This window comes from Artemia franciscana, chromosome 4 (genome assembly GCF_032884065.1).
Source record: "Artemia franciscana chromosome 4, ASM3288406v1, whole genome shotgun sequence".
Classification (NCBI taxonomy): domain Eukaryota; kingdom Metazoa; phylum Arthropoda; class Branchiopoda; order Anostraca; family Artemiidae; genus Artemia; species Artemia franciscana.
In genome coordinates this window covers 57559789-57586157 of record NC_088866.1, presented here as the reverse complement: position 1 = coordinate 57586157, position 26369 = coordinate 57559789, and the positions used below count along the sequence as shown (strand labels likewise).

Sequence of the window (26369 nt, the reverse complement as noted above, 5' to 3'; positions counted from 1 at the left end):
CAAGACCTCCGCTTGATCTTCATCAGTGCTGAATAAAATTGATAAAAATATAAGAAACCGAACCATAAAATAAAACATAAAACTAAAATAGGATGACCCTTTCTGAGTAACGGTGAAAAGGTTTTCACCTGTTTCCATAATTAAGAGCAAATGAAGCACATTTGCTACATAACAAATGAAGCACAAAAAAAAACTAAACGCGTGAAAAGAGATTACACTTTATGACTCTGGAAAATTTAATATCGTAGTTATTAATTCATTAATGATTCTTTTTGTTTTTTAATATTAAGTAAAATTAAATAAGACGTGTGTAACTTCAAACCTAATGAATATTGTCAGGGCTTTCTAATTCTTAAGTGTAATATAGCGTGCATTTTTTTTCTTTTGGATGAAGATTTACCAATATTGAATTTGTGACCGTTTGTCAATATACAGAGCTATCTAGGTTAAGGGTTAAAATATTTTAGGGTTTTTAAATCCAAAGCATAGTATGGCTTCCATTTTTTTTTTTTAGGAGAGAGTAACCTGCAAAAATTATGGTCTACTGGCAGTTTTGTTTTTAACTATCTTTAAATATTTGCAGGGTTTTCTATATTTAGGGCCAAAATTTGCTATGGTTCTTTTGGATGAAAATAAAACTATGAAACTTACGACTTAGTAAAAGAGGAGTTGTTTGCTGTCTATAATTACTGCTATTGCTGAAGAATTTTAGGGCTTTCTAATTCTTAACTATACGCAACGTCTTTTTCCTTTTTTAGTAAAAATAGCCTGCTAAAGTCTTACTAAGATTTACTTGAAAATTTGGTTTTTTGATTTTCTATAAGCATCTGTAAAAAAAAAAATGCTTGAATGAACTTTTCTTTTTTTTGGATGAAGATCTGCAAAAGATATGACTTGCTAAACCTTGAATTTTTCACCTTCTGTAAATATTTCTAGGTAGAAAAACAGCGTGTAGAAGACGCAGCTGGAGGTGTCGAAGTCGCTCAAATATTGAAAGGCTACATCGGCCGAAAAGTCATCAAACAAACGGTGATGACAATAGTGTATGGTGTTACGCGGTTTGGCGCGCGTCTTCAAATTTTAAAGCAACTTAAAGATTTAGAAGGATTTCCCAAAGAATATACTGGGCAAGCAAGTACATACTTAACAATGAAGACATTTGACTGCATTAGGGAAATGTTTAGCTCAGCCAAAGAAATTCAAGTAAGTTTAGAATTTGAAAATATAGCGGAAATCGTTTTCGAATCTGAAGATGTATTCAAAATATTTGGAAAGACTTAGGATTTCCCAAAGAATATACTGGGCAAACTAGGAGCTATATGACAATAAAGACATTTGATTGCCTTAGAGAAATGTTTAGCTCAGCCAAAGAAATTCAAGTAAGCTTAGAATTTGAAAATATAGCGGAAATTATTTTCGATTTCGAAAATGTATTCAAAATATTTGGGAAAACTTAGGAATTACCAAAGAATATACTAGGTAAACTAGGAGCTATTTCACAATAAAGACATTTGACTGTATTAGAGAAATGTTTATCTCAGCCAAAAAAAAATCAAGTAAGTTTAGAATATAAAAATATAGTGGAAACTATTTTTGAATTCGAAAATGTATTCAAAAATGTCCGGAAAGACTTAGGATTTTTCAAAGAATATACTGGGCAAGCTAGGGGCTATTTGACAATAAAGACATTTGACTGTATTAGAGAAATGTTTAGCTCAGCCAAAGAAATTCAGGTAAAGTTACAATTCGAAGTAAAGAATCTAGGGGGACTGAGACCTTTCCCTTTGACAACCCAGATTTTGAATTTATAATCTAGATTGTAATGTTTGCTGCTCCACTGATAACCTGATCAGAACTTTGAGCTAATAATTATAAGTTAGTGGTTAACCAATTCTAATGGAAAATAGCGACGAAGACCACACTGCCTTTCCATAACAAACAAATACAACGTAGAAACAATAGGGAAAATTTTTTCAAGACAATGGAAATTATTTGTTGTATTTGTTGTACGTTGTATTTGTTAATTCTAATGGAAACATGCTAAGAGAATGTTGACACCATTAAGTTTCTTATTTATGATTTTTCTAAATATCATGCCCGCTTTTCTGACAGTGCACGTCCTTCCCCCTGATGTGTCCCATATAGAACCCTATTAATATGTTTATTCGTCCTTTTTAGTGTCGTGATGTGTCATATTTCTTTGGTAGAACGAGTTTTTGCATTCTCCACTGGATGAAATATAACAATTAACACCATCTAGCGTTTCCAAACATCCCTAAGCTTATTCTAAAAACTTTGCTTTTTGACCTGGATATCAAAAATATATACAAGTTGTGTATAAGATGCTTAGATTTACATTATTTTTGTTTAAACCTGCATTGTAGTGGCGCACACTGCCATTCCGTGACATGAGCTTCTTAATATAAAGAATGTAAGATAGTCTATGATTGGTCAGCTAAAAATTAAGCTACCTATCAGAAACCAGTTTACATTCTTACTAATTATTTGCAGAGGGGAGCCAGCCACATTTCAACCAAGAATTTATTTCTGAATTCCCTTAGATTCCTTTAATTACTCTCGGGGTAAATTGGCCACATTCGTAGCTCTACATTTCACTGCCATATTCAAGAAATGATAAATCTTAGCATTCTTCTGATGCTTAGTAGAAGCTTTAGGACTCATTATTGTATTGGAGAATATTGTGCCGCATTTTTGTGCTGTAATTTCTTAGCTGAAACGAGAATTGATAAAAATCCTGGCACTCAATGTCCTCTGATGCATCTTAGCAGATTAAGGATTTATTGTGCCGTACATTTGTAGCTCTACACAGCCGTATTCAAGAACCGATAAATCCTAGCATTCTTCTGATGCATCTTTGCAGATTTAGGGTTTATTATTGTGCTGCACTATTTTGCCATAGATTCAAAGCACTACATTCCACAGCAATATTCAAGAACTGATAAAATCTTAGCATTAAATAGCCTCTGATAAAACTTAGCAAATTTAGGACTCATTATTGTGCCGCATCGTTGTGATGTAGATGCGTAGCTCTGTATTTCACAACCACATTCACGAACTGATAAAATCCTAGCAGTAAGTAGTAGTATATGCCCCTGTAGAACCAACTGATGGAGACACTAGTAACTCAGATGAATTTTATTTACAGTTACACAAGCAAAAAGACAGGGTCCCAGGTAAAAATATGGTGTTTTTATCATGAGATTTTAATGCCCAGGTTGGTAGAAATAGTGATAGATGGTATCCTAACCTATTTAAGCTTGGTGTAGGAAAAAAAACAGCAATGGCTACTGACTGTTGCAATTTTGTAGATATAACAATCTAGTTATAACCAATACGATGTTTGGTCATAAAATGGTCATAAAAGTAAAGACCGTCATCTGGTACTGTCTAGGGTAAATTTAAAGCTTAAATTTCGGAAGGGTATTTACCTGCCAGGAAGTTATGATGCTGGTAGACTCCAGGATGAGAATTTGAGAGAAACTTTCCAGGAACATTTGAATACTAAACTAAAGAGTTTAAAATTTGACAATGTAGAATATGGGTGGAGTTACTTAAGAAAAATAGTTTGTGAAGTTGCAGATGGTTTCCTGGGGAAGAAAGTTAGGACCACAGCTAGGAATATTAGTGAAAAAGTTTTATGTTTAATTAAGAGGAGAAGTGGCTTGTACAAGAATTATCTGAGCGGTAGATCATATGAAAAGAAAAGGAACGTAAAGAAAGTGGAGAAAGCTCTAAAATATGAACTACGGGGGTGTGAAGTGGAGGCCATGGATAAAATTGCTGAGGATCTGGAAGATGGAGCAAGACGACATAATAATAAAATAGTATACTGGCATATTAAAAAGTTGAGAGGGAGCAGTCAATCTGAGTTGTCCAAGTTAAAGATAGGAATGGAGCAACGATTAGTGATAAGGAATGGGTTAAAGAGAGATGGGCAGAACATTCTGAGAATGTGCTACACCGAGAGAGTTGCAGGAAAAGATATAGAGGAAAATGAAAAGGTTTGTGGTACTTTGGATGTCAAGGAAGATTTGTTTTGTAAGTAAGAATTATTGACAGTACTAAAAGGATTGAAAAATAATAAGGCTCCAGGTGCTGACAGTTGGGTAAATGAGTTGAGTTTCTTAAATATGGTCGCTCTGATGTTAGAAAGAAGCTACTGAAGATTATAAATATGATCTTTTGAGAAAGGAAAAGCACCTAGCGATTTTAGAAAAACTTTAATCAAACCACTGTATAAGAAAAGGGATAAGAGTGAGTGTGGTAATTATCGAGGCATTAGTGCGGTCCCTCTAAGTAGCAAATTACTTAGTAAGATGATACTTTTTAGACTGAGAAATGTCAGGTTTATGCTTAGGTTTTCCCCCAGAAGTGTGTCTTCTGAACCTTCAGTTAAAGAATTCAACAGAAGAGTTTCAGGGATAACCTCTTTAGAAGGCCTATTCCAATGGGAGAGTCTTGGGCGTCTTTCCCACTACTTGCGTAATCTCCTATGCTTAGTGGTTAGATTACATTATGGCAAGAATAACGTTTCGAAATAAAACGCGTCGTTGACACTAAATATCTATAGATCCATCATAACCATCATCTAAAATTACCACAATCATGAGAAGTAAATTATTCAAAAAGTGAAATTGTGAAAGGAGATTGAGATTCAAGCTCTGATCGAGTGTGAAGTTCTTTCTGGGAGGTTTGTTAATTTGTTTTCAGAATCTTTTAACTGCTCGCTCAGAAATTCTGTTTTGTTGGAATTTGCTCCGTAAGATCATATAACGTCACATAAAGTTTTTAGTTATGCTAGTGTGAAGTGCTTTATGACGTAGTGTGAAAAACCCGTTGCAATGCTGTTTTCAAGCAATTAGTGTGAGGTGTCTCTTGTTGTAGGTATTCTGAATGTACTATGTCGGATCCGACCTAAATATCCGAGTCCAACGCATATTGGCTGTTTCTATCATGAAGATTACAATGTCATTTAAATAATATTTAGTTTACCTATTTAATCCCGTTTCAGACTAGCAGATATCTAAATTTATATACACATTTGCTAAAAGTTATCGTTCTAAAAGGGACACTAAGAAATTTTGACTATCATTGGCTTAGACTTAATATCATTTGAATGTATGAATTATCGTTGGAAGCATGTTGAGTTGTAATAACGTTTATAACAGAACATTTGGCTAGAAAATTTGCATATAGAATTAGGGAATGAAATGTAAATTAAGAAGAAATAGAGCTTTCGTCGTTTCTTGTTTTTATTTATCATTACATCTGGAAACATTATAGTAGTTTTGGTTGAGGTGATGCGGTACATTAAAAATGCTTTTGCGAGCTTCAGATTCGGATGACCATTAACAAAAAACAAAGGGGCTATCAGCCAACTTTCTTTGGGATCTAGCAACCATCGAGAACTATTGATTATCTATGGCATTTGATTGAAAAGACAGTGCAAGTTTAGTTCCTTTTTTGTTGTTAAGCTTGTCAAGATAAGATATTTATTCCAATAAGATCTCTATCACAAGCCCTCAAAGGGCCGAATTATGGCTTCGGGGTCGACAAAATACATGGTTGCACTAACAATGAAAAAAAAACCACCCAAAAATGAAAATCATAATGAATAATCATATTATGAGTCAATAAATAAACTGTAATAAGTTAATTAAAAAGTTAAAAAGAAAAAAAATAACCGGTCAAACTAAACTTGAACAAATCCAAGTCAGAAAAAAAGGAAGGGGACAAAATAAGCAAATAATACAGAAAAGAACAAGAAATAAACATATATATCTACAAATTAAAAGGGACACTAAAAGAAGTCCAAAAACGCACAAAAAAACGAAACATAAAACACACGAAAAACTCATAAAAATTAACAGGGAAGCTAAACAAAAACAGAGGGGAGGACACAGGGAAGTCCCAAAGCGGCCAAATTGCACAAATCATTGCTCCTTTGAGTAGATTTTTAGCGCATTCGTTGCACGTATGCTTGAGCATTTTTAGGGACTGCCCTTTCCTGAAAAAAAAAAAATCCGTTCTATTGAAAAAATAGAATAAACACTTACGAATGATGTAAGTTTCATTAAATCTGAATATCTCCGTCTTCAGCACAAACAAGGAGAAGTCAAATGGTTTTTATATGAAATTCGGGAAAGTATGTTCGGTTTTCACTTTTCTGTCATTTATTTGAATCTCTTATCCAAGGTATACAAGTTTTGGCAGGACCTCCCAATCAACTCTAAATGGTTTTGCCAAGGGAATTGAAAAGTTTATAATGGGCGAGATTGGGTGATCCTTTAAGGATTTGCTTCTTATTATATGATTTTTGTTCCAGAAAAATACTATTGGAAATAATAAGACAGGGAAATCGCTTTTGAGGTGGCGTTTTAATCATTAATGATCAATGCGCCACGCCTTAATTGACGCGGTGATTTTTCATAATTTTTGAATAACGGTAATAACAATCTTTCATGTTTGGGCAAAAGTGTGAATAAGGAGAATAGCGATAATAAGGCTAATGTTGAACACCATCCTATGTTATATATTTATCTTACTAGTGACGCAACGCTCTATGGCAGGCTCGGAATGGAAATTGGTTTAAAAGCGGAAAACATAGTCACAAAATTGGTTCTAAAGCAGAAACATTTTGCATTTCCGCTATTTTTTCAATGAAAACACCAAAAAATACATTAAAAAATCAAAATCAAGAAAATACATTTTTTAAATATAGGGAGGACAGTCCTCCCCCATTTGTGTCATGACTCTTTTGTAATTGTACTTTTTTTGGATTTGCTGAACAAGTTGGCTTTTATTTGTATGAAATTTACTCATTTTTAATGATATGGTGAATTTCTTCTCCCCCCCCCTAACTACAGTAATTTGCTTTGTTCGAACTTACGTCTTCACTATTACGTCTCCATTTATTCTCCAAACGTCTTTTCTTCTTTTAAGAAGAGGAAGACATGGTCTCTTCGAATCATCTTAAATGCACTCTGAACAGAAAAATTGAAGAATAGTTCGTTCGACATTACACTTCGATTTGGAATTACTGTTAAGGGGATACTTAGCTTATAAGTTTGTGTGCAGACTACTTCAAAAGACGATTCAATTGACATTTACAAACCCGTGATAGAGTGATGTAATAGACTGGTAGTGCATCAGATACTTAGAGTATCTGGTACCGTGAATATAGGAATAAAAAAAATAAAAAAAATATGCTTGTTTAGCATATATGAATTGAAAAAAAGAAGAAATCTGCTCTCTGCAATTTGCGTATAAATTGCTTAAAGCTCAGAGTCCTTGTGGTCTCTGTTACATCAAAGACGGTTTTACTCACTTGGAAGGAAGACTACTTATTTACCTCTATTATTTACAGGATTGGTTTAACGACTGTGCACGCGTCATTTCTTTAGACTGTGGTCAACATATTGAATGGATCACTCCACTTGGTCTCCCAGTTGTTCAAACTTATTCTAAGGATGTTAGAATGGAGAGGCCTAACTCTGTTAAGCAGAAGAATGCATTTGCTCCAAATTTTGTCCATTCATTAGACTCTTGTCATATGATGATGACATCGTTATTTTGTCAACGAGCGGGGATATCATTTGCTTCAGTTCATGATTGTTTCTGGACTCATCCATGTTCAGTTGAAGTCATGAATAAGGTAACTTTTAGCCTAGTTTTTGGTAAAGCTGTGCCCAAAATTCAGCTGTCCTAGCCGAGTGGTTCTCGCAGTACATTTGAAAATCCTGAGAATAGGGGTTCTAGTCCTGGTGTCGCTGGTTATTGCGTTTGGGACGGGGGTCAGTGGTGTTACTGTGTAAGCTCAGCCAGATTTGAACCAGCTCTAAATGGGCTCTTGGAAAAATTTGGGGAAAACATGGGTGTCGGTTGATTTGCTCCCAGTCACGCATTGCACTCACTGCCGAAGGCAGAAAATCAGAAGATTGGTACGCAGACGAATGGTCTGCGTATGACCAATGACTGATGACAAATGGGTCATTGGCAAACAGGTATGAGAAACAAACAAATCGGTCATTCACAAATCGGTATGACAAACAGACCAATGACCAATGGGCTGTGCTACGCAGACCGTTGGTCAGCTTGCGAGAAATAAGTTTAAAAAAAAGTTTTTAAGTGTACTCAAAATCTTGTTCTGGGCTTGAACGATGTGGGTAATTAATTTTCTAATGAAAAATTCTAATTGAGGCCAAAAAATGAGTCTTTGAAAGTATTAAAGCTAAACATCATGACAAACTTACATCAAGACAAAGTTTGTTACGAGGAGTGTATAATTGGACGATAAAATTTTTGACTAAGATGGAATGTCCAACTGTATCATTGTATCGGAAAAGTTGGATGGTTGCTCAGCAGGGGGTCATGAGATTCAGTCATACTGATTGCAAATTCTTGTTGCAAATTTCTACTATTCATTGTTCTACTTCTGTTGTTCTAATTTTATTTTCCTATTATTATTGATGTCGCTGAAATCGGGAGCAGTAAGTTACTTCTATGCCATTTATTCCCAAACATCTATTTTGATGCGTATTTTAATGTTTTTATTGCACTCCTTCAGAAAGTGGGTTTCGGACGCAACCCTTATACGCAGGGTACGTTTTACTCGTTTCATTAGTTGTACTCGTTGTACTTGGATGGGACCAACACTCACCATGAACCACATTTTTTTTTTGCCAAACAAAATTTTATAATTCTCCTATTAGCAAGTAAGTAAGTAAAATATTTATTACCCACATTTTTCATATGGGACAAAACGGAGTACAAGGAAAAAAATAAAAGAAAAAAGAGAAGAAAAACGGAGAGAAATTTAAAACACAACATGGAAAAATACATAATCAAGAACTGTTGAAATGTTTAAGCCAGGGGTGGTTCCATTTTGCCTGGAAATTAGAAATCAACCGGGTTACCGCGATACTGGAGTCTGCAATCCTGTTTCTATCATATAAGTATTTCTCGTCCACAAGGGGCATCGCAGCAGGAACTCCGCGAACCTAAAATAAAGGGACCGGAGCTTGCGTTTTTGGGTGTCAGTTAATAAATTCCAAAATGGCGTGATGTAAAGAATACGCGGCAGTGCGACAGCGTTATACATATTCGCGAGATACTTTCGGCATAAGAGGAGTCTGCTAGTGACGATAGACCTATACGCGGTGCGGAGTTTTTTCTCGACACGTTTGACGAGCAGTAGACGAGTTTCATTAAGGTTACGGCCTATGGGCAGACCCAGATACACGACGTGAGATGAAACGGTAATTGACTCGCTACCCAGCAGGAGGTATGCAGGCTGAGAAGAACTATCGTTGAAAAAAAGAACTGCAGATTTAGAAGTATTGAAAGCGAGGCCAATTTTTCGGTATTCATCACGTAGGATCGAGAAATTCGATTGCAGACCCCTAATAGACCGACTTAGATTTGATAGATCGTCCGCGTATGTATGTAGCGACACATTTATATTCTTTGAGGTACGTGAAACATTGACACATGCCTGGGCACTTAAAACGCTGTTATTGCACAAACTTGGGGATAATAATGAACCCTGGTGGACACCTTTCTTTACTGAAACAACCACTGATGTGATGCGGTTTACCTATCTTTATACGCGCTTTTAAACGGCAATACATATCGTACAGTACGCTAGTGACACGGAGGTTTACACCTTGCTGGTAAGCGGCTAAAAGGGCCTGAGCGTGAAAACACTCTACTCACATCAAAAGCACCGATCACTATAAGGTCACCAGATTCGTGAGAATCTGCTGGAATAGCGGCAAGACTGAAGAGAGCGTGAGCACAACCTAGACCCGGTCGGAAACCGAACTGGTGGTCAGGCATTCGGCATGAATATTGAATTTCTTCTGTGACTAAGAGCTCTAGAAGTTTACAGAGTACTGGAGCAACAGTAATTGACGTGTACAAAGAGCATTGATCTGTTGGTTTCCCTTTTTTTAAGGATGGGCGAAAGCAAACCGACACACAAAGAGTCAGGTATTATACTAGTGGTGAAATAATCTGGAACAGCAGCGTCAGATACTTAATAAGCATAGTGGTACTGTGTAGCAGATTTAGCGCGCACAGTTCGTCTACACCACGGGAATGTTTCTTCTTGGGCTTTAAAATAGCTTCGTTTACGCTTCCGTAAGTATCGATAAAATCAGGAACACACTGGTTGGATAATACCGATTCTAGCCGTTTTGCGAAGGGATTAGACGTATTTGGGTCGGGGGCACTGAATTTGTTGGAAAAGTAAGATTCCCGATCTTTTTCGCTAATCAAATCATGGGGTTTTCCGGCGGCCGGCTCGCTCAACCGGGCTTTCCAAATTAGTTTTGGGTCACTTACGATTCTGGAGGAGTACTCTTCTTTTAATTTGGTACAATGAGCTTTCAGTTACTTGTCAAATTTTCATTTCGTCCATAAACGGACGGAGTTAACAGGGCCGGATTTAGGCCTATCATAATCTTGCCAGATTCTAAACCAAAACTTAGCATCGTTGCAACACTTAACTAGAGCCGGATTTTGCGAGAATTTGGGAATTTCTGTTGTCATTCTAACCTTTCTAGTAGGAACTGCTTTTTTTCAGCTAAGAGGAACGAGTGAGTAATATCAGCACAGAATATATTGATGGGTACTCTCGCAACTGCGGGATCAAAATTCGAATTCACTTGGAGTAAATGGAAGGGGATTCGTATCTTTACAAGAAGTGAGTTCAGCACCTGATGATACAAATTAGTATTAATTTTATCCGATTCACTTACGACTTTCCACTTGTCGTTCTTGGGTTGACGCAGAGCTGGTTTTATGCTTAGAGATGCTAGTAGGGGTAAGTGATCAGCGAAGACAGCGTCTTTTAGAACAGTTACACTTCTGTTAATATTCTTAGAGCAGGCCGTGTGGTCAATGTTTGAAACGGACCCAGAGATGTGAACGAAGGAGTAATCACTGTGTTTTGGGAGGATGATAAGTTTGTCATCAAAGACGCCGTTTAGAAGCTGACTAGGGCACACGTGCTGTCAAGCAGGTTGCAGTTGAAGCCCCCCATGACTGCGCATTGCAAATCTTTCTGGGTCACAGACTTCAGGCACTTCGCTATTTCGCGAACTGCGTTCATAAACTTTCGCTCCGATTTATCCTCACGGTAGTATGTAGGAACATGTATATTGAAGAATGCAATACTACCGGAAGGTATAGCCAAGAAGTGATCATGCGTAAATAACACCTTACTTTCAATATACGGGCGGCAAATAATCGCCAAGCCACCGGAGGGGTTTCCGAAAGACCAAATTTTTGCTGGCTCGAAGTAAAAAGCAAATTCGTGCGAGAACTTTAGGAGAGAAATATTGTGAGGAGAGAGCATATGTTCTTGTATAAACATAATGTCACAGTCTGCACAGTATTTTTGAATTATGGCAAGTTTATTGGGGACTCCTCCGTTCATGTTCCATGACGTAATTTTGACACAAGCTGGGCTATTAGACATTGGGCCGCTTCAGCTCACTGATGATTTTATTATTGTGGGGAACTTGAGGGAATGGCAAGTGTGGTGTTTTGATTTGCAGAGGGCGCATGCTATAGGGTTTCACAGGACTGGTCGTGGCTAGAGCCCTGACCTCCTTCTGCGCATCGAGAGCAAATTTGCTGGCTAGAACAGGTAGCAGAAATATGACCAAAATTCTGCCAGTTAAAACATCGCTTTGGAAGAAATACAAATTCCTCGATGGGGTACCGCTCCAAGTAAATTTTAGGAAGGTTTTTCATGGGGTGGTTCAGATGCTGGCGGGATGAGAAGTATAATTTGAAGGATCTGGTTTTGCCTCATTGATCAGCTTTTTCACAATTCTAAATAATTCTCATAAATGCGTCACCATTAATATGAGCTGGGACAAACATGATCATACCGATGAAAGTGGGAGTTTTAACGCTTGCCAGTGTTTCAGGCGATTTTTGGTTAGTAGATGTTGCTAGTACCGCTGCTTTAGATTTGCTCTTAGTTACGAGGCGCCATTCGTACTTCCCTCGACGGAGTTCAAGATCGTCATCATTCAAAGCATCAGCACAAATATTCGACAGGAAGTTGTTCCTTTCTTCTGCGGCAACAACGGTAGGAGGATACTTTTTCAAGACTACTGAGTAAGACGGAGGAGAAGGAGTAGACTCATTAGCTTGAGCATCAACAGGGTTGCCTTCACGCCACTGTAATGGTTTCTGGTTCAAACGGTCAAGCAGGCCATTGAACTTGCGATTCATCTCGTTGACGGTGGACACTACACGAGGAGCGATTTCTTCATTGCAGGCGGGAACTTCTTGGGGCTCAAAAATAACGAACTGAGGAAGCTGTCTCTTTTCTTTGGTACAGCGAGCATACATCTTCGCAATGTCCAGCAAGTTGTCCTCGTCCTTTACATGTTTTATTACACGTTCCCTTAAGTCTGACTTGCGATAGATAATTTCCTTCGCTTCTAAAATCGCTTCACGGCTGAAAAACTCGTGTCCTTGCCTTGTAAAAACATTTGTTTTCACACCTGCTATCATAGCTCTTGAGATAAAGTTCAGTACTGCATTCCACACTAGGTTATTACCCATCACAGACCGGTTTTACATGGGAAAAATCAAATGCGACTTCTCTTGTCGAGAGCCAACACTAGCGTAATTAATGTCCAATCAGAATAGTGTGGGGCGGAGCTTAGGTCAACATAAACATGGGATAAACAAAGGAATCTCTCCTATTAGCTAGATGCTTTTGATTACAAATGTACGTGTGTCCTCCTTTGTTGTACTCTGTGTTACACAAGAACTACTAATCTATTTAGAGTAAGTTTTTTCGTCTTTTTTTAGTTTTTCTTACAATGTCTTGTATTACCTATATATGGTATGTTTGTGTCTTTTTTAAGTTGTGTCCCCCCGACTGAAATGACCTGTTTCCCTCTCCAAAATAAATTCCTACGTACGTAGCAGTTTGGAAATAAGGATTCTCTCTTTTGTAAGGAATAGGTGTGAAATTTCATTCAAAATGTTAGTTTCTTGCAAAACTTTTTACCACTAAGAATAAATTATGGTGTCTTTTTTATTTCAACGCTAACATTCTTGTTTTAACATTTTTTTATTTATTTTCTCAGATATGTCGTGATTCTTTTGTTGATCTTCATTCACAGCCCATTTTGGAGAATCTGTCTAGCTTTTTTGAGAAGACCTACGGAAAACCATTTGAGCATCTTGTTGAGAAGTATGGCAGTGTTGATTCAAGAAAATTGGAAGTGTTTTCACATGTGCCTCCGCGAGGAGATTTTGATCTCGAAGAAGTTAAAAAATCAACATACTTCTTTAGCTGATTATGTTTAGTTCTTTTTTAGTTAATTTTTGTTAAGTAAACTTTTGACTGTACATTTTCTTTTATTTTCAAAGAAATTCCCGGGTAAGTTTATGGTAATAGTCGAAATTTTTTAATATTACTGGGTATAAGCTCTACAGGAGAGCAAAATGCTGAAATGATTATTTTGTAATTTTTAATCTAATAACGCTTACGTCCCCAGTACAAGTTTTGTACTTTTCAGCCATTTTTCTCCATTGCTCAGGTTTACAGTTTACGTTGTATCGAAGTCAGCGTGGATTTCTCCGTAACTGAATGAGATTACTGATGATACCGGCATTCTTTCAGAAACGTGTTTAAAGACCCAGTTCTTGCTGAATTAATTAACTGACGTCTCTGTACAGATGGGCCTGAAGATTAGCTCATCTAAGACTGGTGACGCATCCTTAAAAAGAGCTCCCCCCCCCATCATGCTTCACGGCTCTCCCATGGAAATCATGAGTGAAACCAAAATACCTTGGTTCGATTGTTGACTATTATGGTGAATACTCATCTAGAATCTGTGTCAGGACACCTTCTAGCTATGAAGCATTTGCTCAACTCAACACACGCCTCTGGAGACAAAGGAAAATCCGAAAATTAGGATGTGAAAGTCGCTACTTTTACGATCAATATTCTTCTGCGGTTGCGAAACACATCCTTACAAGAAAACCCCCCTCCCATTCAGGCTCTCCCATAGAAGTCAGGAGTGAATTCGAATACCTTGGTTCGATTCTTGACTATTATGATGAATACTCATCTAGAATCTGTGTCAGGACACCTTCTGGCTACGAAGCATTTGCTCAGCTCAACACACGCCTCTGGAGACAAAGGAAAATCCGAAAATTAGGATGCCAGTCTACTCTTATGATCAATATTCTTATGCGGCTACGAGACGTGGGCTGTGAAAGCAAGCGGCATTCAAGCTCTAAGTGTATTTTATACACATATCTGAGGAAAATCGTCAAAAATCCTAATGAAAAATCGAGCAAAGACGACTCTAGTGGTTCAGCCACGCCCTGAGACGACTTGGAATTATCCACAAAGCCACTTAGTATGTTCCCCTTTTCGGGGGAAGGAAGAAAGCGGATGCGAGGCGGCAAAAAACATGTATGGGTCTCATTGAAACCGATCTGGAACCCCTCCGTGAATTCAGGAGGTATGGAAGGAGATAAGACAAGTCTTGTCTTGACTTGGTTGCACTGCTTATAAAGACAGGGACTCTCGGGAAACCATTATGGCGAAGCTGTTGGACGCCATGGAGAGCTGACGCTTGTAACCTGCTGAATACAAGTAAGCGAATCGTGCGGAGTTGGATGTTACAGCACAGAACGACAGTTGAGCTACCATTCGGTGGCTAAGATTTCAGCTTTATCGCTAAATTTGACATTTTCTTTACTATTGTGCTTACGTATAGTTCTGTATATAGCTTGGCAACATTAGGGGCTGGGGGAGGAGGTGTTGGTAATAATCCTTTTATTTAGGAACAGCATCAACTGGGGAATCAAATAGAAAGGTTGTTTTGTTATTATTGTTTTCCCTTAAGAAGAGGCACTAAATTGGTGTTACTGAGTTACTGAAATCAACTTAAAATATTACTTACCTCCAATATCAAAAAACGTTTCTACATAGTTTAGGGTTATATCTAGACCTGCTAGAGGATGCGAATTGGAACAACATTGATTATTACATTTAGAAAGAATATTGGAAAGGGAATTAAATGGTTCTTTTTTCCATCAAACTTATTTCCTATAACATAACTTACCTAAAAGTTTGCTGATTTGGTTGGTTTTAATTTTTTCCTATTATTTATCATAACCAGTTTGTTCACTATGCCAAATAATGCCAGTTTGTTAGTAGGCCAGACCCAGAAAGGGTATTTTCTCTAATGTTACATAGAATTTGTAATATACTTGAACAGCTTAATCACAGACGTGAACAGCTTTTTTTCTACTTGTCTACTAATTACTAATTTTTGTCTACTCTTTTTTCGTTAAAATTTTTGATCGTCAATTATTTTTCAGTTCATTATGTATCCATACATATTTACAACCCTGCAATAGAGTAAGACATCAGGTACTCAAAATGTCTGGCCCCATAAATATAGCAGTTAAAAAAGTATGTTTATTCCATGAAAGTGACAACAAATTTATATCTGAAAAAGGGAGTCTCTGAAATACATTGCTACATAACTTAAAACAAGTATACATCATCCTTTATAATTTTTTTGATTAAAAGTATGTGAATAGCTTAGTTTAAAAATCAACATTTGAGGTACCTTGTGATAGCGCAGTGAAGAGGCTACAGCTCCTGATGATGGGCTTCAGGTTCAATCCCGCCTGTCGCAAGGAATGGGAAGGTTTAATTATTGTAAACAATTTTTTCTTATGTTTGAATCAATTTGTTATATCGTTTCCATCTGACTTGAGAGAATTTTTATCATGTGAATAAATAAAACACATGTTTTTGTCTTCTAAATTTTTAAATTGTCAATTTTATTTTCTTCACATTTGGCCAAAGATATAAGACGCAACAAAAAATTGAATAAAACCAGATTCACACTGCTTCCGATGAAGACATTCTAGACGAGGAGCTACGTTTTCTTTCAAGAATTTCGAGCGCTTTTGAGGGTATTTTATATTTTTCCTTCTCGTAGGTTTCACGTTCCTTGTTCCACAAGAAGTTCTGCTTCTTCACGTCTTCATGGTGCCTAAAATACATTATATATGTAAATAATAAAGGCCAATGCAAAAAAAAAAAAAAAAAAAAACGTAAAGTAGCATAGAAGCGGGTTAACACAAATGTTTGCACAGAAGCATTATTCGCATGTTGTGGCAATTTAGTTTCCCAACTGAGCAGTTCCAGTGGTTTTGTCCACCAATTTATTGAGTTTAAAAGTCAGATTTAACTTGGCAATTACGCAAGTTTCTTGCAATTTTTCCTGCAGCTATGTAAATTGATGATTAAATTTATTCTAAGCATCAACAATATCTGTGGAACAGACAATCCTTTATAAACTCAACGTTGATCTAAATCACGTAATTTTGGTTCTGTTGAACCTACAGTAACTTAAGAAAAGTGACAGTCCATAAAACGTAGCATTAGGGTTTCAAATTTGTCTGTCATGCATAACAAAACAAAAGTCAGCTTGGCAATACGGGACCCAGATATCGAACCCGGCTGTAGAAACAAACTGCAGGGTTGACTCAAGGACCTGGGTAGTTAAGAAGTGTCATTAATACGATCCAATGCAAACCAAAAACGAAGAAAACTGAAAGCATGTCAAAACAAACCATGTTAAAGAAGAATCAAATAATGCAAAATTTTCAAAAGGTAAAAAAAATATAATACACTCAATCAACACCTCGGGAAAAGAATAAATGATCAAAAAAATGAGACCGAAAGACTAACAAACAAAAAAGAATCGACAAAAAAGGGCCAAAATCTAAATACTTGAAAGATGGCAGATAAATGGGACAGAAAAGACTAGAGGAATTAGAGGGAAGAGAACGAGAAGATCAGTTCCGTACCATAATAAAAAGGAACACGCCCATTTCCTTGATGTCTTTATATAAGCGAATGGATTGGGGAAATATAGTGACTTCCTAAGGAATCTTAAAACTCGTCAGCGTCATTTATACTGAAGACGATATCTGTTGCTCATACTGATTTCAATGAATTTTAGCTAGTCATCTTCAACTGTTGAGAAACAGGAGGAATTGATTTGGGAACATATAGAAGCTTTGGAGGGAAATAAGCTTTACCTTCCCTACATTAGCTGTGATGATAGTAGGCTATAATTTTCTCAAGGGGCACGACTCCTCAAGTGGGAAAAGATGACCGCAAGTTCCCCAGTCTTGCAGGTACCCCGAAAGGGTCGAGGCAGCCCTTTACAGAGATTGTTGTCCATAGATTTGGATCTTACGCCCTGTCGCAGTTGTCCTCAGCCCGTTACTTCTAGCTCAACGATATTAAGCCTGTTGCTTCTAGCTCACTATATCCTCGTTCCTACAAATGACAGCATACTACGAGGAGGCAAGCCATAGTAGATGAAATAACTAGGAAAAGGTTTTTGAGCCCGAAAATGCCCGCTACAACCAGAGGTTGATCCAGGATATTTCTTGGTGGCGGTTGCATAATCGGTTGCTTCAACAAACTAACAAACAAAGAAAGACCAGCAATTTAAAGGGAAACTTGAAAATTATGCACCTTAGGTAGGTAGTGGAAATGGTCGTAAATTTAATCTAAAATCTGGTGAGGGTAAGAGTTTTAATGAATCTGTTGAAATTCAAATGATGTAAAAATATTGATACAAAAATAGTAAGTTATAAAAACCACCCCAGCATAAAAATAAAAAGTCATCTACCATATATATATATATATATATATATATATATATATATATATATATATATATATATATATATATATATATATATATATATATATATTTATATATATATATATATATATATATATGTATATATACATATATATATATATATATATATATATATATATATATATATATATATATATATATATATATATAAATTTTATATTTAATATTTTCTGCATAACCCTTCGCCTTTGCACTTCTGACTGCTATACCGAGTGAGTTAATTTTTGTAGTGTCAAAAAAAAAAAAAAAATCCTTGAACTATCTTTTGGGGTCCATTTAGCATATCTCCAAACTTTGCGGTATCGCTTAGTAATTTGGTAGCGATGAAGAGTAGGAAATTAGGATGCATTTAAAACAAGGGTTTAAGTATAGGTAATGCAGCATTGAAAAATCACTATTTTTTTTAAATAGTTATAATAAACAGTGTCAAATTTAACAAAATCTAAAAAGTCTATTAATCAAAATTTCAATTTTCATAACTACGTAGCGTATCTTTCAACTTTTTAAAGTTTGATATATTTTGCTCAAATTACATAATTTACAATTTTATAAGAAAAAGTATATTTCTTTATTTCTAATCCTGCCATATCTATTTATTACACGGTCGATGTCTACCTCTATATTTTGGTGTACGTTTATAATGGCTAGTCCTGTCAAAAATTAGAGCTCTTCGTAAAAATTTCCGCTTCTATTCAGCCTAAAATATCTGAATAAAGGCCGAAATCATTAGAGAAAATATGAACTTCAGTAAAGATGTATACAGGTATGTGCTTCAAACTAAGTATATGAGTCAAAATGCTCATTACAAAAACAAAATATGTGTTTTTTATTTTTCTATTTGGTTGGAATAGATACGCAATTTAAATTCTCAGTTTCAAGCTGGGGTAGATTTCTATTTTTTTAAATCTTGAGACTCTCCGATATTCAATTCAAACGGTTTACTCTTGATATGTCTACCGATCACAAAAATGAAATTTGAAATTCTTTCAGCAGAAAGAAATTATTTCCATAGAAATTCTTTTAGCAGAGTTGTTCGGTAAAAATTTTAATTTATAAACAACTGATTCTGGAAATATGATTGGATGGCATGCGTCAAAATAAGCTTAAAAATCCTGAGTGGTATATATAGCAGTTTACCCAATTTTGTGGACAAATATATTCGACCCATATACAAAAATATAACTACATTTTGAGATTGGTTGGTATTCAGGTGAGAAATTCTGAAATAATATTCCAGTTGCATTCCGTTTCCTTGGTTAACTCAAGTAGTGTGAATTTCAATTTTAGTTTCAACATTTCGTTGGTAAACGTTTAAAAAAATTGGTACCATTCCACTGATGCAAACTTTGATGCAAAGCTTCAAGTCGTTTGCTGAGATCCCTTTCATTTCTGTACACAACAGTTTCAACACATCGAACATAATTCCTCCATTTTGTCGCTTCTGCCTGCGAAGCCAGTGGTGGACTTCGTAAATGAGGGAATAATGGTCGGGCACGTTTGGATACCCTGTATCGAAACATCGGTGTGCTCATACCAGAAAATTAACTATACCAGAAATAATTGAAGTAGAGGAAAATTCTCTGGAGAGCAAAGAGATTAATCCTTGCATAAACTATTTTGCAAGGAAATCCAAAGTCAATAGTAAAGATAGAAGCTAGTTGGGGACAAATATTTGTCCATCGAATATATACCCCCCCTCCTGAGAGCCAAAAATGAAAAGTCGTAAAAATAAAACCTACAATTCCTACGGTATGTCTATGGCTGGTCTGTCCAAGGAAAAATTCAGGACAAAAATTCCAAAAAGCCCCTTAGAGCCATTAGAGGTGACATTCAATTTCTTAAATTTTCTAAGGTAAAATAATTATCAAGGGACTATACCGACTTTTTTTTAGCAAGGTACGATCCCTTGGTATTGAAATTAGCTAACTACAACCCTCCAGATCCCAAGTAACTCTGGCTGGGAAGCTCAAAACCCTGTATTTTTTTTACAAAAACTTTGGGTATTATAAATTTAATAAGACACAATATAATAAATTAGATAATGCATCGTAAAAAAAAACACCGGTATGTATTAAAACCGGGAATATATAACCGGGTAAGAAAAATGAAAAATTCCAACATTAGACTATTTGACAGGAAAAATATTAAATTACGCGAGGCATAGACGTAAGTTTGTAAACCAGAACAAGCAGCAAAATGCTTCAAAAATATTTGTGAAGTTGTTACCGTGAATATCCGCATAGTGGTGAATGTCGAGATTCACCTGTGAATGGCCGAAATACCTTTTTCTCCTTGGATTTAGTCAGCGTTGCCAGTCAAATTTTTCAGTTTAATACAAGTTTGATGACGACAGATTAGGTTAGGCCTGGTTAGGCTTAGCATATGTTAGGTTTTTTACCCATTTCTCATATTTATAAAACCAAATTCAACCTAATCTATCCTTTTAACCAAACCTAACATGATCTAACCCAACCTAACTTTGACTTTTACCATCATAGCTTGCATAAGACTGAAAAAGCTGACTCGTAAATCTAAATGCGAGAAGAGAAAATGGAATTTCGTACATTCACCGTTGAGTATTGATATTAACCAGATTTCGGACATTCACGGTAACAAAGTGTTTGTAAACACACGTAATATATAAATAAGGCTGCACAAAACTGAACGAGAAAGATGACAGATATTTTTGAACGATATCTATAGTTCGTCTGCAGCGTCACAAAATAACAGAGGCACAAAAAAGGCGAAAAAACACACTTCCATATAAAACAACAGTATATCTAAGGAAAACACAGTCGAAACAAAAAGTAAAGTTTTAAAAGTATTTTCTTTTTTGTTAGGATATTTCCTCATTTTCTTTCTTTTCTTGTTTAGCGCTGAACTGCAAGAAAATTATTTCGCTTTTTTGCTTTTATTAGTCTTCACTCATTTTAGCTATACGGAAAGTCTTGAATTTTACTGAAAGTATATTAATATGCATCATTAAAGTCTCAAACAAGACAGATCTGAATTAACAAAGTACACTAACTTTCTGAGTAGTTAAAAAAGCTTTTGAAGTAATGGGTGACCTAATTTTATTACTAGTGTTATTATGGAAACAACCGTTAAAGAATCTGCGGTATATATAGTATTAAATAAAGAAATCAAAGTTATTTCCTGGAATTAAATTATCTTTTTATTGTGCCTCTTTATAAAATTTTGATTCAATGTAAGAAAAGAGAATTTTAATAATTTTGGAAATTTCATTCTTATGACGCTATTGTAAGGCCACAGTAGTACATCTATTTGGAGGACGTCCAATCAAGGTAGCAGAATCGTACAAATAGAAAAATTTAAATAGTAAATTAAACATCTCCACGTAGAACAAGTGGAATATCGATCTTAATTAACAGATACTTCGAGGGTTTGCCAGGGACATTTATAACAATAGATACAAGGGAACATAATACTTTAATATTTTTTCCCAATTTGTTCACGAAATAAAAAAATAAGGTGACGCCGGATTTGAAAAGCCAGATCCCGGATCTACTTTTGTTCCACCGATGATAGAGCTTGAATCCTTGTACGATCTGGTTCAAACAAGATGCAGCTTGCTTGCCTCACCGCTAAAAACGGTGTTTTTTTGGGGGGAGGGGCTTCTACGACTCTAATCAAATAGAATACAAGTCTTTATTGAATTAGAAATTCAAGCAGGGTGTCTCAGAGGAAGACACGTGAGGAGGAGTCGGAGCCAGCATCGAAGCAATCGAATGTGACGTTTTCGAATGGAGTAACACTAAAGTCCCAAATTTACAAAAATAGACCTCGTAATCTGTTGGAACTCAAAAAAGGAATTCAATGGGTCCTAGACAAAGTTGATGAAGATATGTGTGATCGAGTGATGGTTAATTTCTTGGACAGAACAAGGGCTTGTAGGGTTAGCATGACGGGTCATATGCTCGATATTGTGTTTTACGTATAATCTAAACACCTCCCGTAAAGAATGATGTGAGTTGTTTGCTAATATGTGATAGAATGATGTGAGTTGTTGTGAGTTGTGACTGCCGCACCCGAAAATCATGCACAAGGACACACAAATCACATAAGTCAATGTAAAGCAAATTCTCATGTAAGAGCAAGTGTAATAAGGTGCTAATCGAGCACAAAAAATTCACCCCATCAGCGATTGTGATAGCCATTTCTTCGGAAATAAGTCTTATCTTGCATCTTCTACTATAGAAATGGTTGTGTTTTCCTAACTCCGCTGATTTTTGCCGAACGTCAGAATTCGTCTCATAGCCTCAGCTTAGCTGTGAAATGGACGTTTTATAAGACAGGGAGAAAACATCTAAATACCAAAACCAGTCTTAAGTTAATCTTAAGACACTTCTTATTGATAGCTCATTGTAGAATTGACCATTGGATATTGCAAGTTTAATTTCCGAATAATTGCAAAATCTGGCTTTTACTGACATTATTTATGTGGGATTCTAACTTGTATTTTCAAATTGAAAATTTCTCTATCAAACAAAATCATCAAATTGAATAGTCAAAATGGACATTTTAATTCGAAGTCTTTAGGGACAAAACAATACAGTGTTAAATATTAAATTACACTAACAATACACAGATAATGCACAAACTAATAATACACAATATAATCAATACACAAACAATTATAAAATAATAATAAACAATGCAAAAAAGAACCGAGGGAATAAGACTGAAAACTAAGATTTGAACTTTTGTGCAGAAGGGTAAGAGTTTTCCTTTTAGAGAGGTATAACTTGGGTGGGATTCTCTTTTCCAGTTTTAACTAGATTTTCTTTTGCTTGTTGTTGTGTTCGAAAACTTTCCTACCAATCGTCTAAAAAAATCAGCGAGAGACATGCCCTCTCCCCTGCCCTTGTAAATGATGTCTTGTCTTGTAAAAAATTTTTTCTGTTCCTGGTATTTAAATTAATTTTCAAAAAGACGTCGGTGCTTTAATGTTCAGTTTAAGAAAATTGCTGAAGTTTAAGAAAAAAGAAGTAGTAGCAGTATTAGTAGTAGTTACTTTATAATGTTGTTACTTTATAGTTCAATTTAAGAAATATGGTTTTTCATAAAACAAGTAACAAGTAAAAATCAACAACAAGTAAAAACAAGTAAACAACAAGTAAAAACAATGAGGTCCAACTTGTAGTCGAAACATCCCTTTCTAAAGATTCTATTACAAGAATATTAGCCGAAAAGCCTGGCCCCTTTTTAGCCTCTTAGTATGCACTAGAATGACAGTCATTATTTTTGCTTAGTTTTAAGGCAGAGAAAGAAAAAAACCTAAGATAAAATTTAAAACAAGATAAAAACAGAAAAAACGAAAAAAATAGAGAAAAAACTACAGAATTTACTACTTGGTGTTCAAAAGTAATGATTCCACTGCCACCCTTAAAGTCAATGCCTTCCTTGGTGGTCCGTGGCAGCGTCCTCCATTTCACAGAAACAACACCGTCAGTACCATTTCTTCGGTGGATATTTACCATTGCAGCATTCACACTCTCTTTTACGAACAAGCCTCGCTCATTGAACGTAATAATGTCAGGTTCTGAAAAATTAAATAAACAAACAGTTATAAAGAACTTTAAAATAGAGAATAAATTGACAATCGCAGATGCCAGATTCATTCAGTCAAGATTTTAGTTTTTTTTTAGATATTAGCGTCAAAGAGCCTGAATGACGGAGAGTTTCTTTTGCCCAAAAAGATATCCCCTAAAAATAGGACTTTTATCAAAAAACAATAAAATTATTGTAAGCATCAGGTACTAAATATTTCGCAGACGCCAATTTAACAATGCCTAGGCTAGAATCCATTCAAACATAACAGTCCATATTCAAACATACTGGGTAAGTACCAAAATATGCTGTCATTTTTTTGCCAGGTACATTAAAAAACAAACAGAAATTTTCCCTTTCAGAATCTTTTAGTTATTTTACAGACTTAGTCTATTCCATCTCTGAATGCCTCAATCATTTACTGTAATAGAATAGATACGGTGAATAATAGAGCTTCACATTGTTACTAAAAATTTACATAATTTTTTTGTATTTGCATTTTGCTTGCATAGAGTTTCTTGCATAAACTTTTTTGCATTGACTGGTTTACGACTTATCAGATAAAAATCAATTACAAATAATAAGTCCGGTGTAAAAACATAAACTCCGTAATGCCTCTCATCGATGCAATATAGCTGTTTTTCACGGGCTTTCAAACTTATTTAAGTATTCAAAATCAAGTCTGTCGCACCACACTCTATTTATTACAAAATCATATGCTTTAAACTTGTAATATTTCGTATATGAAATTTCTAGTAACACTACTTACGAATATATCTGATTTGATTTATTCTTGGGGTGAAAAATGAAAGATAGCCTAGTTCTGTGAAAAGATATTGGCCAAGGACATGCAAATAAATTTTGTAATGATGGAATCAATTTTCAAGAGAAAGGTCAAAGAGTATAGGTTAGTGATATGAGTCAGATCTTTCGTAGTTTAACTTGGAAAGGTGGGCATTGAAAACTACTTACGCCAAACACAACGCTGTGGCAGGTGAAAACATTAAAAGTGTCTCTAAATAATTATAAAATGTGTATAAAAAAAACTGAAAAATATCATAATGAAATAATTTCAATGTATGGCATTTTTGATAATGACGTTTCGAATGGTGCACTTTTTTTCGACCTAACGCCATTTTTGAGGGGTTTCTCGTTAGCTTTGCGAAATTCTTAAGAATTGTTTTCAAATAACATTTTATTATTCGAAAAATACTCGAAATAACAATTACCATTCCTGAATCCACAGCAGATGATAATTTTTATCAGTAAACAGTTTGTTTTAAAAACATGTTTTTAAATTGTGTTACTGTATACCGCGGTTCGTTCTTTACTAGGTTACAGCTATCGCTGCGATCATGATATCGCAGATCTACTGAATAGACTGCCGCCAAAAAAAGGAACAAAGACAAAACCCTTGCAAAATCTATTCTCCCTGAGTATATATACTGACTCCCTACCCATTCCGAGAGTATTCAAGCGGCCAAAAAACTAAAAAGACAAAAGTCTCCAGGGAAAGATTGCATCTCAGGGGAGATGATTAAGGCGTTGATGTTGTCCGGTTTGGCGTTCTGGAGAGCCCTCTTTAATGTCTGGACAGCAAACAAAGTGGCCCAGACAGAAAACCCGTCACCCCAGTGAGGATCACTAAGAAAGAGAACACCAAAATCCCAGGAAATTGCAGTGGCGTCTGTCTTCTCTTCATTCCGGGGAAGCTGCTCTTGTATATTATACTCCACAAGGTCATTTCACAAATCAATAAGCATCTTTGACACTTACAACATGGCTTCGAACCAAGTCGCTCCTGTGCACATCTATGATTCACACTTTACATTTTGACCGACAAAAGTTGGAAGTTAAGGGCAAATATTTATAAATTTTATGTCGGTTTCAAAAAGGCCTTCAACTTTATAAACTGTCCAAATATATGGAAAATTTGTCTCTGCTATCGGCGTCTCAGAAAAGCTATTCGAACTCGTTATTGGCATGTGTTGATATGTCGAACTCTAAGTCTAGACTCCTAGCACCCAGACTAGATTTTTCCGCATCCTATCAAGAGCAAAGCAGGGCTGGGTTCTTTCACCACTTGTGCTTATGATTCCAATAGACTACATTCTCAGATACATTGGACTACGAGGACCAGGACATAGAACGAGCAGTTCAGTTCCAATTCCCAGTAAGCGTAATTGAGGAAACTGTTTCACCGGCACAACAAGTATCGACGACAATAGGAAACGCAAATGACACCTTCAATAGGCTCCACAAAGTACGGCGATCCCATATTTTGTTCCTTCGCTGAAAGCTACAGCTTTTTAATAGAAAGTCTTGCCTGTGCTACTATATGCTTCAGAGACATGGCACTTAAGCCAGCAGCAAGAAAAACAAGTCAAAGCGTTCGAAAATGTTGCCTTGAATATTAAATATTTACTGGACTGTGAAAAAGCCTAATTAATCGATACAAGATATTCACTTGTAAACTGCTCTATCACAGTACAAGAATGAGATATTTAGGACGTGAGGACACATTTTTGTCGAATGAACGATCAAAAGCTTCCGAGTGCTGTTTGTCACTGGCATCCGGTGGATACCCGTAAAAGGGGAAGCCCCCAGAATAAAGTGCAGTACAATTATCAGGCAGACCTATGCCGCCTTAATATCTATATCCAAACAAGTTAGGATGACGTCATAGCTGCGGTAAACTTCAAAGATGATTGGAGGCTTTTCCTTGACACCCTGGCTGTCATTAGGCAGAGCTGAGATCTACAGCAATGTATAGTACATATAGTTTTAAAGGGTATTATTATAGTGACTGTAGACTCTTATTTAATTCCCAGGATGCCATTGGTGGTACAGGCAGGGTATGGCAAATTAAGGCAACTTATGGCCACTAGATTATTGGCCACTAAATTGCCTTTGAATTTTGTTTGAATGAGCCTTTCCTCCATCTTCTAAAATCATTGATTAGATATAATCACCCCTTAAATTAGTTCCTGGAAAAGAGTTTTAATACCGAAAAAGAATGAAAAAGAA

The 26369-nt window shown here is 35.9% G+C and overlaps 3 protein-coding genes across 4 annotated transcripts in view; 2 read left to right on the top strand and 1 right to left on the bottom strand.

The window, feature by feature from the left end:
• The window catches only part of LOC136026652 (DNA-directed RNA polymerase, mitochondrial-like), a 122368-nt gene extending 108964 nt beyond the window's left edge, over positions 1-13404 (top strand). Inside the window, exons 13-15 of the mRNA XM_065703388.1 lie at positions 937-1203; positions 7388-7675; positions 13140-13404. Of these exons, the coding sequence (XP_065559460.1) occupies positions 937-1203; positions 7388-7675; positions 13140-13352 (768 nt within the window). The 3' untranslated portion in view covers positions 13353-13404. The remainder of the gene's footprint in view (positions 1-936; positions 1204-7387; positions 7676-13139) is intronic.
• The window catches only part of LOC136026655 (small ribosomal subunit protein uS9m-like), a 507124-nt gene that overhangs the window by 328810 nt on the left and 151945 nt on the right, over positions 1-26369 (top strand). The gene's annotated exons all lie outside the window — the stretch shown is intronic.
• LOC136026653 (DNA-directed RNA polymerase III subunit RPC5-like) overlaps positions 15833-26369 on the bottom strand; it is a 140953-nt gene continuing 130416 nt past the window's right edge. Inside the window, exon 9 of one of the 2 annotated variants that reach the window (XM_065703390.1) lies at positions 15833-16079. In XM_065703390.1, the coding sequence (XP_065559462.1) occupies positions 15926-16079 (154 nt within the window). In that variant the 3' untranslated portion in view covers positions 15833-15925. The remainder of the gene's footprint in view (positions 16080-26369) is intronic. The other variant, XR_010617377.1, reaches the window with a different exon arrangement.